The 18495-nt window shown below is 44.0% G+C and overlaps 1 protein-coding gene across 1 annotated transcript in view; it reads right to left on the bottom strand.

The window, feature by feature from the left end:
* Positions 1-17346, bottom strand: part of LOC307134800 (stonustoxin subunit beta-like) — a gene marked incomplete at both ends in the record, with an annotated part of 25137 nt that extends 7791 nt beyond the window's left edge. Inside the window, one exon of the mRNA XM_079830797.1 lies at positions 17271-17346. Coding sequence (XP_079686923.1) covers positions 17271-17346 — 76 coding nt within the window. The remainder of the gene's footprint in view (positions 1-17270) is intronic.
* Positions 17347-18495: the final 1149 nt, after the last annotated feature.

The raw sequence follows: 18495 nt of genomic DNA, 5'->3' as shown, positions 1-18495 counted from the left end.
GATGTGAAGTGGAGCGGTAATTTTCTGTTCTTATTCATAAATCGGTTGAAAATTATGCTGCGTTCCAGGCAGGTTTTTGAGCCCGTAAATTACAACTTCAAACCACGACTCACGACTTTGTAGTGTTCCAGGCAAAGTCACGCCAAACTGCCTGAGCGCAAGGAATTGTGTGGTAGTTTGATGTAAACAAAGCATGGCGGACCGTACGGGGTGTATGCTCATTTACAATCATTTATATCGCCAAAGGTGCTTACTCCTTGCTTATTTGAGGGAAACGGAGGAGAAAACAAGCGCAGACGGCAAGAAAATCTGTTATACCTTTTATTTTACGTTATTTGTATATTTGTTTCATAAACACTGCATCTGTAGGGGGCTGCCATTGTTGCTTCGCAGGCTATGTGACGTCAAAACTCTTAACTGGGAGTACATCGATCTTGTACGAGTTCACGGGTGGGACGTCACGGGTTTGGCTGTTGTTCCAGTGCACTTTCACAGGTAGAAGGTTGGAAAAACACGGGTTACAGGTTGCCTGGAACGCGGCATTACATGGACAGACGAACTAACATTTGTGGAACGATTTCCTGCGGTTTGTCTCATTTTATAAATTGCATCACTGACAAAATGGATTTTAACTGACAACAAGCAAATCTGCACAAAACCATGCAGCAGCAGCAAAAGTCGCATTAATGGTAAGTAGTGTTAAATTCACTTGTATTTATATTGATACACCGTTTACTATTTCATGAAACTATCAAAGTTAACAAAACCCAAGTGCCACCGGCACCTATACAGGCCTATTATGTGAAGTGTGGCGAAATGGTTCCGTGAAAGCACTTTATCTTTTTTGGATATTATGCAGCATTATGAAAGAAGTCTCTTATGTTCATCAAGCCTGCATTTATTTGATAAAAAATAGCAATATTGTGAAATATTATTAAAATAATGGTTTTCTATTTTAAAATAATTTAAAATATAATTTATTCCTGTGATCACAGCTGGATTTTCAGCATCATTACTCCACTCTTCAGTGTCACATGATCATTCAGAAATCATTCTAATATGAGGATTTAATGTCAACGATGGAAACTGTGATACTCTTTTCAACATTCTTTGATTAATAAAAAGTTAAAAAGAACAATGTAATATTTCACAATATTAGGCTACTGTTTTTTCTGTATTTTTGATTAAATAAATGCAGGCTTGATGAGCATATGGATATATATATATATATATATATATATATATATATATATATATATATATATATATATATATATATATATATATATATATATATATATATATACACATATTGCCCCTTTTTTACATTTGAGCCCCTGCCCCTGAAGAACTCTCTGCACGACCCTGGTGTGTGGCCTGGTAAACCCTACGATATGGGGACAAAATGTCCCCACAAAGATGGCAATATCCGAAATCCTCGTCCTTGTGGGGAAACTTTTTGGTCCCCATGAGGAAAACATCTTATAAATCAGACTAAGTGATGTTTTTTGAAAATGTAAAAATGCAGAATGTTTCCTGTGATGGGTAGGTTTAGGGTCAGGGGCAGTGTAGGGGGATAGCATATACAGTATGTACGGTATAAAAACCATTACGTCTATGGAAAGTCCCCATAAAACATGAAAACACAACTGGGTGTGTGAGTGTGTGTGTGTGTGTGTGTGTGTGTGTGTGTGTGTGTGTGTGTGTGTGTGTGTGTGTGTGTGTGTGTGTGTGTGTGTGTGTGTGTGTGTGTGCGTGTGTGTGTGTGTGTGTGAGAGAGAGATCACATGCGTCTGAACACAAGAAGAGAGAAACATCTACAACAGTCACTCTCAGGCTTTTTTTAGTGATGTACCCATATATCACTAAAATCTAATTTGTTATTATATATTAATTAAAAAACAGGGACAAAAAATGTTTTAATGTTTTTGTTGTTGTTGTGGAGTCCCTATATTATTATTAAAATTAATAATTATTATGATTTAGTTAGATTTTTAGGATTTTTCGTCTGGATTTAATACAATTAAAACAAAAACATACAAACAAACAATGAAAACAAGCTAACCATCAGAGGTTCAAAACAATATTGTAACATGACTTAACAAAAACACATTAATACGATAAATAAAACTATTCAACAAATATTGTAACATTTTATAATTGTATTTAAGTTTATACTATATAAATTACTTTTTTTTTTAAGTTTTGTTACGTTTATGCTTGAAATTAATTCTTACTATCCTTAATTGGTCTTGTTATTTAGCATTTTAGACTTATTTTAAGCAGAAAGTGCGTGTGTTCTGCACAGATATTGGTTGCAAGTGATATTGTTTGGGTTTTTATATTTAAGTTATAGTTCAGATGTGTGGTAATCACTGCGTTGTGACTGCAGAACTTTTGGGGACAAAACAATCCCGCACCTGTTGAGGCTCTGTTATAAAGCACAAACAATATTACTTTAAATTAAAAACGAATAGTTAGTGTGTTACTATCTCGAAAGCGTTAACGAGGTTTCTTTTGATATTTGACGATAATGGCGCTCTGTCCAGACTGATCTCATGAAATGGCGTATGTATGACACGCCAATTCGCTATGCCATTTTGGCGTGCTATCAAGACGCATAATCGCTTTTTTGCGTGTTTATCAACGCCGTTTCATTCTATCCCCCTACACTGCCCCTACCCCTAAACCTACCCCCCCCCCCACACACACACACACTGCCCCTGCCCCTTCCCCTAAACCTACCCATCACAAGAAACATTCTGCATTTTTACATTTTCAAAAAAACATAATTAAGTATGTTTATAAATCCATTTACATTCACACGAAATGACACAGCATTGACATACACTTTTTTTCCAATATATCTGCGGGTTGTTTGGAACGAGCTGTAAAACGGGGACATTTCCGGGGAAAACTCCAGTCGGGACAGAACATTGGGGGGACTGTCTCGGGAAACGGGGACGTCTGGTCACCCTATCGTTGATCCAAGTGATTGACAGGTGATGCCAGGTGGCATATGACAGGTCGGGTAAAACGATCCTGGTATGGGGGAGACTCTGGGTTTTTAGGCGAATTAAATTGAATAGCCTACTGAATATAAAATTCATTTTATGAACTTATATTTTCCTGAACTATTTCTTAAATAATTATTTTTAAAGGATTTTTGCATGGATGCTACTTTTTAAATATATGTAGGCTATATTAAAATCTCACGTACCCCCATTTGAGAACCACTGACCTAGAACAACAGTCACTAGACGAGTGTGTGTGTGTGTGTGTGTGTGTGTGTGTGTGTGTGTGTGTGTGTGTGTCTGTGTGAGTGTGAGTGTGAGTGTGTGTGTGTGTGTGTGTGTGTGTGTGTGTGTGTGTGTGTGTGTGTGTGTGTGTGTGTGTGTGAGAGTAACTGTGTGTGTGTGTGAGTCTGTGTGTGAGTGAGTGTGAGACAGGTGCAGGGCCCAAGTGGACTGAAGCTTCACACACTTGCCTTACTATGTTGTATTATTGCATTCTGTTCTGCAATACACTGAGAGAACTGTGCATGTATCTGTATGTGATAAGCGCTGTAACAAAACCTCCTACATCAGCAGCCAATACGTTGTGGAACTTCCTTACGTTGTTCAAAGACTGAAAAAACACATCACAGAGCAAAGAGGACACTGACCACACGCCGACAACTCAGAGCAGGTCACTCTCAATATGACAAAACAAAGCCTCAAATTCTGTCAGTTCCCTTTCGTTCAGTCACTACGACGTACGTTAGTGACTAACGAATGGGGGTTTCGCTTAGAAGCCAATCATCTTCTAGTATTCAACAGCGCCCAATGGCAGTGCCAATGCCATGGGCATGCGGAATTTGCATGCGTAACTCCGCCCCACCTCGTGGGTATATAAGGAAGTACGCTGGCAACATCGCATTATGTTTCTGCTTTGGAGCCAAGAGGATCTCTTCACTCCTACAAGCCTGATCTGAGTCTTCGACAGCTTTCGAGACGAGCAGCTTTCCAGAGGCGTTGGTGTTACGGCGCGTTCCAGTGATCATCATACTGCCTGCCTGCTGATCTGCGCAGTGGTCCGCTAGACAGCTGGTGTGTGGTCCCTGGGCGCTTCGGCGTTCTCTGCGAGGCTTTCCTCTCATAAAAGAGCTTACACGTGACGCGTCCTTTTCAGGATGTCTCGTCCGTGTACTTCTGGGTGTGGTCGGTTGCTTTCCTCCTCTGATGGGCACGAACACTGTCTGGTATGTTTGGGCTTTCAGCATGCCCAGACAGCGTTCGTGGATGCATCATGTTCTCACTGCGGGAACATGACCATCGCAGTGTTGCGGTCAAGACACCATGACCTTTGTAATGAAGTGAGAGTCCCCTCTACCACACCCCGATCTACTGAGTCCCAGAGGCCCAGTACTTCGGCTGGTGGTCAGGGTGACTTGACGGTTACGGTGTGGAACAAAGCCCCGACGCTCATGCCTCGGGCCACACCCCCGTCTTGCACACTGCAACCCGCGAGTGTTCAGACGCAGATCGCGGGGCCGGCTCCGGCCCCCCCGCGCATCTCGTTTGGCGCTCCGGAGGAGGATGCGATGTCGATCACCGCATCACAAGGTGGGCTCGAGTCCTCTGGAGATTCATCGGCTGCCCGAGCATTGCCCGAGTCAGATCCAGAGCTGACAGCCATGTTGTCTCGGGCAGCCGCGAGTTTAGGGATCGAGTGGAACCCTCCGCCCTGTCCCGAACGCTCAAGGCTCGACGATTGGTTTTTGGGGGCCCGCGCTGACACCCGTCAGTCCCCGCCCCCAATACCTTTCTTTCCCGAGCTACATGAGGAACTCACGCGGTCCTGGAAGTCCCCGTTGTCTTCCCGCGACCGTTCGGTGACTTCCTCCGCCTTCTCCGTCCTCGATGGGGCGGCAGCTAAAGGGTACACTGGGGTCCCTCCAGTTGAACGTTCTGTTGCGATGCAACTGTGTCCTCAGAGCGCTTCAACCTGGCGTGGTGATCCTAAGCCCCCCTCCAAAGCCTGTCGATTCACATCTACCTTGGTGTCGAAATCGCACAGAGCCGCGGGGCAGGCTGCCGCTTCGCTGCATGCCATGGCGATCCTACAGGTCTACCAGGCCAGGATCCTCAAGGACATGCACGAGGGTGGAGTTGATCCGGGGCTCTTAAATGAGCTGCGTGCCGCCACCGACCTCGCTCTCCGGGCGACGAAGGTGACCGCACGCTCCCTGGGTCAAGTGATGTCCACAAATGTGGTCCAGGAGCGTCACTTATGGCTGAACCTGGCTGATATGCGGGACACCGAGCGGACCCGGTTCCTCGATGCCCCCATATCCCAGGCCGGCCTCTTCGGCGGGGCGGTTGAGGACTTCGCCCAACAGTTCTCAATCGCCCAGAAGCAGACTGAGGCAATAAAACATGTACTGCCCCGGCGGCCAGCTGCTGCCTCCACCCAGCCGCCGGCACAGTCGCCTCAGTCTGCTCCACGCCGAGGACGCCCTGCTAAGGCTCCCGCCCCTCCCACCCGGTCCAAGCAGCAGCCTTCACCCGGGCCGGGTCACGGAGGAAGCCGTAGGAAGGCGTCCAAGTCCCCTCAGGCCGCCCCGCGCCCCGCTAAACGCCAGGCCAAGCGGCGCTCCTGAGACGGACGGCTCAGGGATGGGAAATTCTTTCGAGGAGATGGTAGCAAGACCACTCCTTCCCCCGGTGGAGGGCCGGGGGAGAATCCTTTGTTCAGCTGCTGGCCCCCGGGTCAGCAGCACCCTATGTTGGTCAAAGAAAGAATTAACACTCCCATCCCTGAGCCCACAGAGTCCGGTGATGACGGTGCGCGCCACCCACGGGTCCCGCCACTCGCATCCCACTCTGTCGCCAGCCTCCTGGCAGAGCAGACCCCAGTGGAACGTGCGTCCTTCCCTGGTCTCCTCTGTCAGGACGCAGCAGTCAACCGTGCCCCCGCACCGGGACGCCCCTCAGCCTCCCATGTCCGGGCCGGTGACGCTGCATCGCTGCACACCCACACCGGGTACGTCTGTACTCCGTATGACCCCGCTGGTGCAGTCTCTGGATGTCTGGCTTCAGCTTCCAGGGCTGTCCCGCTGGGTCCAGCGGACCATCAGGCGCGGCTACGCGATTCAGTTCGCGCAGGTTCCTCCCTGCTTCCGGGGAGTCCGTTCCACTATGATCGGGGCCAACGCCCCCGTCATGCGAGCGGAGATTGCCACCCTACTGGCGAAGGGTGCGATCGAACCTGTCCCTCCAGCCAAGATGAATTACGGGTTTTACAGCCCGTACTTCATTGTACCCAAAAAGACCGGTGGGTTACGACCGATCTTGGACCTGCGCGTCTTGAACCGTTACCTTCACCGGTTTCTGTTCAAGATGTTGACAGCGAAACGCCTTTTCGAATGCGTTCGTCCAGACGATTGGTTTGCAGCGATCGACCTGAAGGACGCCTACTTCCATGTCTCCATTCTTCCTCGACACAGACCGTTCCTACGGTTTGCTTTCGAGGGGCGGGCATATCAGTACGCAGTTCTACCATTCGGGCTATCTCTGTCCCCTCGCGTCTTTACGAAGATTGCCGAGGCAGCCCTTGCGCCCCTTCGGCAGCACGGGGTTCGCATCCTGAACTACCTCGACGACTGGCTCATACTGGGTCACTCTCGAGAGCAGGTTTGCGGACACAGAGATTTGGTGCTCCATCACCTAGCCCGTCTGGGCCTTCGGGTCAACTGGGAGAAGAGCAAACTTTGCACCGCGCAGAGGATCTCTTTTCTCGGTATGGATATCGACTCGGTCGCCATGTGCGCGCAGCTTTCGAGCGAGCGCGCGCAGTCTCTTTTGACTTCCCTTCGTCAAATCGAGGGCAAGAGTGCGGTTCCACTGAAACATTTTCAGAGGCTCCTGGGGCATATGGCATCTGCAGCCGCGGTAACGCCGCTCGGATTGCTTCATATGAGACCGCTTCAGCACTGGCTACGCGATCGAGTCCCGAGATGGGCATGGCGGTCTGGCACGCTCCGGGTACAAGTGACTCGGGCCTGCTTACAGACACTCACCCCGTGGTCGAACCTCAGTTTTCTACGGACCGGAGTGTCCTTAGAACGAGTTTCCAGGCATGTTGTTGTGACAACAGATGCATCATCCACGGGCTGGGGTGCCATGTGCAATGGACAAGCAGCCGCGGGCTCCTGGACAGGACCCCAGCGCCGCCTGCATGTCAATTGCCTCGAGTTACTGGAAGTACGGTTCGCCCTGCACCGCTTCCGAGCGTTGCTGAGGGGTCAACATGTACTAGTCAGGTCAGACAACACGGCCGTAGTAGCGTACATCAACCACCAGGGCGGTCTACGCTCCCACCGTATGTCTCAACTCGCCCGCCATCTCGTTTTGTGGAGTCAGAAGCGCCTGAGGTCCCTTCGTGCTGTCCACATCCCGGGAGACCTGAACCGTGCAGCCGACGAGCTCTCACGGATTCAGCCTCTCCCCGGAGAGTAGAGACTCCACCTTCAGACGGTCCAGCTGATATGGGAACGGTTCGGCGACGCACAGGTAGATCTGTTTGCCTCCCAAGACTCTTCCCATTTCTCCCTGTATTATTCCCTGACCAAGGGCACCCTTGGCACGGATGCACTGGCGCACAGCTGGCCGTCAGGGCTACGCAAGTATGCGTTTCCCCCAGTGAGCCTTCTTGCACGGGTACTGTGCAAGATCAGGGAGGACAAGGAGCAGGTCATTTTAGTCGCCCCGTATTGGCACGGCCAGACCTGGTTCTCAGAACTGCTACTCCATGCGACAGCCCCTCCCTGGCCTATTCCTCTGAGACCGGACCTCCTCACTCAGAGACAGGGCACCCTCTGGCACCCGCGTCCAGCGCTCTGGAAGCTCCACGTGTGGCTTCTGGACGGGACGCGGCAGGTTTGAGTAGCCTTCCACCTGCGGTGGTCACTACCATCACTTCCGCTAGAGCTGAGTCTACACGACGTCTCTATGCGTTGAAGTGTAACCTCTTCGTCACATGGTGTTCTTCCCGCCAAGAAGACCCCTGGAAATGCCCGATCAGGTCCGTGCTATCGTTTCTTCAGGAGGGGGTGGAGAGAAGGCTGTCTCCTTCCACCCTTAAAGTGTACGTGGCCGCAATGTCTGCCTACCACGATCTCCTGGGAGACAAAAAGGTAAGTCAGCACGACCTGATCATCAGGTTCCTGAGGGGAGCGAGGAGACTGAATCCTCCTCGCTCTCCTCTCGTTCCCTCTTGGGACCTCTCAGTAGTCTTAAGTGCTCTGCAAAGGCCTCCCTTTGAGCCTTTGCGGTCGGCTGAGATTAAGTTCTTGTCTATGAAGACGGCTCTGCTGACCGCATTGGCCTCGCTCAAGAGGGTCGGGGACCTGCAAGCATTTTCGGTTGACGAAGCGTGCCTGGAATTCGGGCCGGCTAACTCTCACGTGATCCTGAGACCCCGGCCCGGATATGTGCCCAAGGTTCCCACCACTCCGTTCCGAGATCAGGTGGTGAACCTGCAAGCGCTGCCTTTGGAGGAGGCAGACCCAGCCTTGGCATTGCTCTGTCCAGTACGCGCTCTCCGCGCTTACGTAGACATGACGCAGTGTTTCAGGACCTCAGACCAGCTCTTTGTCTGTTATGGTGGAGAGCGGAAGGGAAGTGCTCTCTCAAAGCAGAGGTTGTCTCACTGGATAGTGGACACCATTGTTTTGGCTTACCAGCAGCAGGGTAGACCATGTCCCCTTGGTGTGAGGGCACACTCCACCCGGAGTGTGGCCTCCTCTTGGGCTCTAGCGCATGGCGCCTCGCTAACAGACATCTGCAGAGCTGCAGGCTGGGCGACACCCAACACATTCGCCAGATTCTACAATCTCCGAGTGGAGCCAGTGTCCGACTTTGTACTCGCCCCTACGGGTGGCCAGTAATGGGCCAGGCTCAGGTGTCTTCGCTTGCTCGCCATTCCACTCCACGGACTGGATACGTGCGATTATTTTCCTCAGGTGAGTTCCCCGAGAGCCCTGAGCTCCTCCAGCACTGCTTACGCCGACATCAGTTCAGTCTGCCCTTTCGAGCCCAGACCCTCATGTCCGGCCAGGTGCTCCGTGTGCATGGTTCCCCTCCGGCGACCCCCACACGAGTATTCCCACCGTAAGCCTCCTCAGCGAGCAGGTGTCTTTCCCTTGGCAAGTCCCTGCCACCCCTAGGGTTAAAAATCCACCTTCGGCTGGTACCCTAGAGTTCTTCCATATGCAACCCTCAGCGGGTCATATGTGTACTCTTAAGCCCTCCCTACGGTAGGCATCTTGGCATTCCCTCACTGGGATATGCTTCCCAGTGTACCTTGGTATTCCTGTGATAAGTGGGAGTCCTTCGTCCGTACTAGTCTTACGACAGGGTACTCACACTTATGCAGGGCACTGGATGACAGTTGAGTGGCGTTGCTGTATTGGAACCCCCATTCGTTAGTCACTAACGTACGTCGTAGTGACTGAACGAAAGGGAACGTCTCGGTTACGTATGTAACCCTCGTTCCCTGAGGAGGGAACGGAGACGTCAGCTGTGCTGCCTGGAACGCGGAGTTCAGTCTTGGCTCCTGCAGCAGTAACATAATGCGATGTTGCCAGCGTACTTCCTTATATACCCACGAGGTGGGGCGGAGTTACGCATGCAAATTCCGCATGCCCATGGCATTGGCACTGCCATTGGGCGCTGTTGAATACTAGAAGATGATTGGCTTCTAAGCGAAACCCCCATTCGTTAGTCACTAACGTACGTCTCCGTTCCCTCCTCAGGGAACGAGGGTTACATACGTAACCGAGACGTTTTATTCTGAAATTCACTCAATAAATGTGTTTTCCTCTGTTTAATGTGGCGTGACAGATCGCTGTAGCGCCTCAGTTCAAGCGGCATCTCTTCCTCTTCACTACGAGTTACAGCAGCAAATAAACATGAATGAACATCAGAAGATACAGAACAACTGACTGACATCAATCCTGTGTCATGTGATCATCCATCAGTGTTTCAACCGCAGAAAGACATCAATTATCAATCTTACAAACCTTAAGAAACATTAATCTGCTTGATCAGGACAAATAATATCTCTTATGTTTGTACAATTTGTATTACTGAAGTAGTAATACAAGAAAATCAAGCTGAAATGGGTAGCTAAAATCTTACGTCTCATTGACTTCGATATTTGTGAGCAAAACAATACGGATTCAATTCAATGCAATTATTGGGTTTTAATAAAACAACTACAGAATACAAAGCTACGAGTCACACGGGGTAAATATGCATATATATGTAGGAGAAAACAAACGATATGGTACAAACAAGGAAAAATCAAACTTATCGAATAATATAAAAGGAAAAAGAATGATGGAAAGAGAGAATTAACGAGGGAGAGAGAGAGAGAGAGAGAGAGAAAGACAGAGAGAGAGAGGCAGCTTCACAGCAATTTCACCAGAGCCCTCAAGAAATTCACAGTCCCGTGAATCAGGAATAATTCAGACAACCTTTTACAAGCAGTTTGATTGTGAAATAGAATACTTGCATTACTATGGCTTTTCGTGTAAGTGTCTGAGTTCGAATCGTCGGGGAAGTTCGCTAAGGATTTGCGGGTCCCAGGAGAATTTCTTTGAAGTTTAGGAAAGTCGCTCAAGAAGTCTGCCGGTTTCTCTCTCCGTGGCAGGGATGCCAAAGGGGTCCTTCTCTCAGTGGCAGAATGCAAAGAGTTAACGGTCGGTTCCGTTCTTATAAATGGGATGGCCGACGCCCAGAGAGTTGGAGGGATCCAATCACGTCCGGGGAGACAGAAGGCGCGAGTGTTCCATTGTTTTTGGATACCCCTCCTCTTGGTTAATCAATTGGGTCATCATTTTAAGCCTCTATTCTTAGAAAGTTGGTACTTCTGTAATAATGCATCTTGTAATTTGTTAACGAGATTCGGTACAGTCGGGTCTCTGCGATAACAGAGATACCACACACTGTCATTCTGCGATTTGAGGATACAGAGTTACAGGATTTCCACAGTTACTGGCGTACAGAGTTTGATTTACATACAGTAAACATCCTAGTTATTCTAATACATCGTATAAAGACATTAAATCAATCAAATATATATATTTAAAAGTTATTGAGGCCGCTTTGGTCCACATGGTTCAAATAACGCTGAATGGGTGTGTGTTGGACAGTTCAGTGTGCTCCGCTATGTGTGTGTGTGTCCATTCGAACAAAGGGTGTGTGTGTGGACGTGAAGTCACGTGAATGTCTGGGGGCTACAAAATTCAACGCTCCATTCTCTTGCGAAGACATTGTGGCTCCTTGGGTTGTTAATTATCTTAGATAGCCATATCAACACACAAAGCCCTTTGTTTATGTATGATCTGATTAGGAAAGTCACGAGAGCTGTGATGAGTTCAAGCTTTAATCCATCCGGCCAGATGGCTGTTTGAATCAGAGCATTATTGCTACAACTGAAATAAAAAAAAATAAAAAAAAACATTTATTTGAAGCTTTGGCTTAAACCCTAGGAGTCTGAGCTGTTTTGGGGCCCTTTAGAAGTTTTGACATGCTCTGACATTTGTGTATTTTTCAGTTGCTTATAAACATATTAATGGCAAAAGTGTAATTACACTGTATTCAGCACAAACTGGGCTACCATAATATGTGAGCAACATGTATGTACATGCTTGTATTTTTGAGAGAATATTGTTTATGCACGGATTTTGAAAAAAACTATACAAATTTTTTTTAAATTAAGGTTTCAAAACACACAATAGATATGTGTTCACAAGCCCTTTGATTATTGGTTGTTTTTGGTTTAGAGTTTTTGCTTTACACTGATGTGAGAATTATTGAGCCTAATCATTCACATAAAACAATATATTCATTTACATTGTGTAAAACACTTTTTCTTTCCTCAGGCCTTATGCGAGTAGGCGTGAACGAACCATGAATAATAATGTGATCACTCCTGAGAAACAAAGACCTGCATAATATTGAGCTGCACAATAAATGAGCTTTAGGTAGGCCTACTAGATTTTAGGTTTACTAGATAAGTACAGTAACAGTAAAAAAAAAAGGGAAAATCTAAATGTTTTTTACTTAAAGTTTTTACTTAAAGCAAGCTAAATTATCTGCCAAAAAAGAAACAAGATTTCAATCAGAAATTTTTTTGAAAGAAGAGCTAAAAAAAACAGTAATATTGTGACAATTGGTAATGATGAATGTTATAAGTAAAATATTTGGGATTATGCAATGCAATTATGATTTCAAATAGTATCTGGTGACTTTAGGTTGATTGGGACACTTTTTCCCAGTCATTTCAATAACAAATATTTTCTGAATCATTTGTAAACGATCAAATACACAAAATATTCAAATATAATTTCAAGCTTCAGTCAAGCTTAAGAAACACGTGAAATGTATAAGCCAGCGCTAAGGCTATTGTCTGCTATATTGGTATCAAATATACTAATATATGTATTATACCAGTCTGTTATATTATATCAAATATATTAAAAACATTGATTACAATTAAGATACAATTTATACAAAACGAAATTCAGTTTAAAGAGAGCAATTCACTTTCTAAAAAACAAACAAAAAAACAACAACATAGGGTATAATATTTAAACATCAATATGAAGCAAAATTCGTTATAAAAACATTGATTAAAATTAAGATACAATTAATACAAAATTAAACTCACAGTAAAAAAGGCAATTAATACTCAAATATCATTTCCATCTTAAGTTAATTTATGAGACGCGTGCAATGCAGCGCTAAGGCTATTGTCTGTTATATTGACTTCTTATCAAATAAGAAGCAACTATATTAAAAACATTGATTAAAATTAAGATACAATTTATACAAAACGAAAACAGGCCAAATAAATCTTGTCTAAACAGTCTTGCGTCATGTTGCATCAGGATTCATATTTAAACAGTCTTTTTGCATTTAATATTCACAGATGCTAACTGAGCCTTTTAAACTTAGCCTACCTTACAATCAGCTCTGAATCAGCTTTCCGTGAGGAGAATTATTCCAGGATTATTACTCAAAGCGATGTATCTGAACCATAGCTTCACTAGTTGTGTTTGCATGAGCTGATGTGTGTGTGGGCGTCGACGCATGGATCGCCTGTATTTGAATCTGAATGAGCTCGCGGTCCGTGGTCGTGGCCGCATTAGCGGGTAATGAGGCAGTAATGAGTTGACTGACATATCCCACTTATTTGAGTCTCTTTGGCAATGATAAGAAAAAAAGCAAACCAATCACGCCGGCGCGACGGCCGACTCGAGAGGGTTAACCTGATATGGCCTACTAACTAAAACAGAAATACAAAGTTATAAAAACTATATAGATGTTTTTAAAAAACAAACAAAAAAGTGATTTGAACTCGTGTATTTTTATTTTCAAAAACAAAAAGATTTCAAAATGTCAGTTCAAGTGAAAGTCGGTTATTTAAGGCTTAAATGCTTAATTTATTAAAATGTAACTAAACTCGACTAAATCTATAGTAGATTTAGTCGACTAAAATCTTATGATATTTAGTCGACTAAAACTAGACTAAAACTAAAAACAATTCAGGTGACTAAAATATGACTAAAACTAAATAAAAATTTGCTGTCAAAATTAACACTGTTATTGAGCACCCCATACAGCCAAAATGGAATGATCCTCGTTTCATAACACCTTTGTGAAGATTCAACTGTGAGATTGGTAGTGGAATCAGGCTCTTCCTATCAAAACATCGAATCTTCGACTATTCGGAGTCACCCCTACATTGCAATATGTTGATTAATCTCATATTTGATGTGTTCGGATGGGTTTACTCAGTTTCCCAGTGTTCATTCTTCAGCTTCAGCTCAAACGCAATGCCACACATTATGATTGGGTTATTAGAAACAATCTCATTCCTCTTAGATGTAGATTGATGATGCATTATTGATAACTAGCAGTGAAAATAAAACTGCCCATCACTAGTAGCTCTGTCAGAACTTTATATTAATGAATGAATCCTAATGACTTCTTCAAAAGAGAAGATGCTCTCTTCATGATCCACACATAAGAACTCACAGGAGTTCATGAACCTTCCCTGAGAGGCAAGTGATGTTTATACACCACGGTCTGATGTGGGACATATTCATAAATCACCATCACCAGTTAAAGGAAATATTCTGTGTGAGCCTTTACTCCAAGAAGAGGTTTGAATACTCCATTGAGCCTTGGTTTATTCAGAATAATTGTGATATTTTCTTGTGGCTTATATGAGTCGAGTTCAGTCTGAAGTAGCCAAACTAAATTTATCTCATGCTCATCTTCTAATAACAGTGAAGTAATAACTTGAGGCAGTGTGTTCACTTTACAGGTGGAGCATTCGCCCTCTCTGCTGCTCTCTGAGGGAATGAGCTGAGACCATCAGCTGAACACACATCTCTCTCACAAGCACTTAAAGGGTGAGTTCACACACACATTACAGCTCTGTCATCATTCACTCGCCCTCATGTCGTTTCAAACCCGTAAGACCTTTGTTCATCTTCAGAACACAAATGAAGATCTTCTTGATAAAATCTGAGAGCTCTCTGTCCCTCCATTGACAGCGACACAACTTGTTTAGGTTGCAGATTCAGTTGCACAAGCGGCAGAATATCTCAAATGGAGATCGCTGAACTCCAGCATACTTGTTTTTTTGGTGTTTTCAGATCATCCCCAGTGTAGAGAGAGCACATGCACATGGTCGTCAGATTGCAAATATGAAGTAAAACACTGGTCAGAAAATGTGTCCTCTTCAGAGAAAAGCTCTGGTTGGGGGATTTACAATCTTGACATATGGCAACCGCAAGCATGAAATCTCGTAGAAGCTTCTTAAAAACACTGTAATATTTGTCTCCTCTATTTATTCAACAAAAACAGTTTTTATTTTGTAACTACATTTTAGTCTCATATTTTTTCGTCAGTGATATTTCATGATGATATAGTCACAGTTGTCGTTTAATGATGTTGGTGTCGTCTCGTCTTAGTCATGAAAAAGAGGTTGTCAGCAAAAAAATATTGTCATAGATTTCATGAACGAAACTAACACTAGTTTAATCTTAGTCTTCTGAAGAGGCATGTTGCTTTATATGATGAACATAGAGTGATTTAAATATGGTAAACAGAAGCTCAAATATGCTCACATGACACAGCAGAACAAACCTCATTGGTTCTTGCTCATCATGCAGGCACATTTGAGTTTCTGTTTACCATATTCTTGGTTGGACCTGGACTGTCAATGAAGGCACAGAAATTGTAAAAAAAAATATATTAATAAAAAATATATTAATTTATGTTTTAAAGATGAACAAAAGTCTTATGGGTTTGCAATGACATGAGGTTGAGGTCAACTTATGACATTCGCATGGTTTTTACATTCAAAAACATCATAATAAATAAGAAATAGGCTATTTTGTACCCTGGTTTTGAGGCTCTCTAAAGAAATATAACCGCAAATCATACACATACACACACACACACACACACACACGTGCGCGCGCTTCAAATATCTAGTCTAGAAAGGGAACAGCGCTCAACAAGAAAGGAATGTTATTTCACTATTTAAGATAGCCCGTCTGCAGGCCAGTGATACGTTTTGGTACCCCGTCACTGGCCCATACATGTCCGAGTCTGATCCCGAATCGCAATGAATCAACAACACCACAAATAAAGGATCCTCCAGTCTGTGACAGCGTGCTAAGGTATGTTCAGTTAGACAAGTACACATAATCAATACGATCTGTAACAATGCATTACTGTCACATATAAAAAACCTGTTTTACTCACATAAGTGTATTGCTTCATTCCTGTCGGATCCAATTTAGAAGGCACAGCATTCAATATACATATCAATATGTCTGCAAATCCAGTCTCGACCTGTATCTTGTTTAACTGTTACAAACAATTCTGCGGTGAAAGGAAGTGAAAAACCCACAATGTCTTACGCACGTGAGCTGGAACCGGCATGTTTATTGCTCGGTAGAGCGATCAGTTTAGCTCCACGTGTCAGTGGGCGGGCTTGAGGCGGCGTTTCAGCATATGATGACTTCAAGGGTCGACATATTCTGAGATTGATCGTTTTCTGGGCCTGATGTCAATAAAAGCTTTTCTTTGACTAACAAGGAAGTTTTCAGCTCTGAAACATACAGGATTTTCTTATATCACAATTAACTTTTTTATATCAAAGGGAAAGCTGATTTCTCAATTCATCAACCCTTTAAAACGCAAGGTGCCTGGGGCACATAAAGAGCGTAAAATGCTCACTGCCAATAGAAAACTATTAAAAAAGGTGCAATTACATGATTCTTTACTGTGTGGAAGTATAACCTTAACTTTCTTGTAATAGTCTTCTCATTCTTGCATGTTGTACTGATGTTACTGTAACCTTTAACCCCTTTGCATTCAGAGATCGCCGACGGCCCGCGTTTGATAGTGTTTACATTGATCGCTAGTTTACAATATAATTTTGTCAAGTAATAAGGTCAACCAGTGCATTGTTTGAAAGATAAGAGACTGCAGATTTGTCTCTGTATAAGCATTATACAATCAAGATAACTTTGCAACGTTTTTTTGTCATTCTGTATGAATCTAAACAATGTGATATGACAACAAAGAGAGGGGGGGTCCCTTACCTTTTTGTGCTTTGGAAATGTAATGTTTGGCAGAATAATGGTGACTTCAACCTTTTTTCCATGGGAAGAGTCCAGTGTACGATGTCCATAGTAAATATTTGTCCAAAAACAAGCAAACTGGTAAAAAAAGCTATAAAACTTCTGTTGTTTACTTCCTGAAGTTTACTAATCACGAGGACGCTGTCCTGTTTATTTGATGAACTGTACGCATGAAGCGCATTATTCAATGAAATATAACGTATCAATGTATTTAGTAGAGTGTCTGGAACTGAATGAGAACCGCCCAGAAGATATCTGATGAAAACTAGCCACGCAATTTTAGAAAAGATTGAAAGATGACAGTCACTTTTGGTGACGCATGATTATCCACATGCAAATGTGTTTGGTAAAAAATAAAAAAAAAACAGCAATGGGAAAGTCTTGTGTTGTCATCTAACATGTAGTCTATGCAATGACGAATACGCCGATGTGTTGATTAGCATAAATCTCGCGAGTATCACATTGTATTTTTGTTTGCGTAACCATTTGCATCCTGGAAAATTACTCACGCACGCCCCTCGTGACGCACAGAGGTTCCCTTGCTACACTTGCTCACTAGCGCTCGTTCTGTTAGCATTCGCCTGCAATGGATCCACGTCGAGGACAGAAGTTATTTTCTCCTGCTGCTGCATTGGAAGAACTTTTGCGAAGCAGTGATGAAGAAAATGTGGAATATTCAGATGAGAGAGTGCTGTATCCAGCGTCGACTTTGAAGAAAAGGATATGTTTTTGGAAGGTCTTGATCCTGTTTTAGATCGGTAAGTGTCTACATTTAGTAAGTTTTTGTTGCTTTGTTTTGTAGTTTTGTGTTTCTACACTATTACGGCTTATTAGTACATTCAAGTACCGCAAAATTCCTTTTTTATTCAAGTGCTGAGTTAGAAGCTAGTGATATAAGTTGTAACAATGTATCGTGGATAGTGAAAATCTGTATTGTGTATATTTCACCCAAAATAAAAATGACAGTGTGAGGAAAAAGTTAAATTTCACAGTGTTTTAGTGTCAGTACTACATTCAATTACTATAAAATGTTGAATATAATGTATAGTAATGCAATGGGGGAATATTTGTGGGACCTGATAATGACAAATGTCTTATGTTGCCACTAAAAAGTGACCAACAATATTTTAAATATATCTAGTCAGTGAGTGGGTGAGAGTGTAAGCATATTTGTCTAAAATAATTCAGTCTTTTCGGCTATTATCACCAGAATAGTTTTTATTCTGGTGTCACCATTGTCCTGTGCGTTTGGTTATCAGCACCAAGTCCAAGCCTATTCATATCCACCCCCAATGTAATACCAAATTTAGCATTTCGGTATATTTTTTGTCATCCTTTTACAATATGCCTTGGAGTATCGCAGTAATATTGTATTGTGAGTTCAGTATTGTGCTATTTATCGAAATGTGACATGGGAGTATTGGTAAACCTCTAGAAGAAACCCTGTACAACGTACTTGAGCATATAACTTTATGTATGTACAGTTGTGTATGTAGAAAGCAGGACAAAGTTCAGACCAAATGTGTCAGAGGAAAAAATGCAATAATATGTGCTATTTTCTGTGCAAGATAATCTGTTATGTTGGGTTTATTTCTAATCCTTTTTGTGTAATTCAACAGTGAGGAAACTTCAGATGATGACTGGGTACCATAGGCCTCTGGAAAACAGACAAAACGTCCCTGCCTGGCTGCAACATCTCTCGCTGCCTCCAGAAATTCCAGGGGAGGAGGAAAGAAAGGAAGACAGAGACAGCGCAGTACTTTGTGGTAAGCAAATAATGT

Source organism: Gobio gobio (genome assembly GCF_949357685.1).
Source record: "Gobio gobio genome assembly, chromosome: 12".
Taxonomy (NCBI): Eukaryota; Metazoa; Chordata; class Actinopteri; order Cypriniformes; family Gobionidae; genus Gobio; species Gobio gobio.
This window is presented reverse-complemented; position numbering and strand designations above follow the sequence as displayed.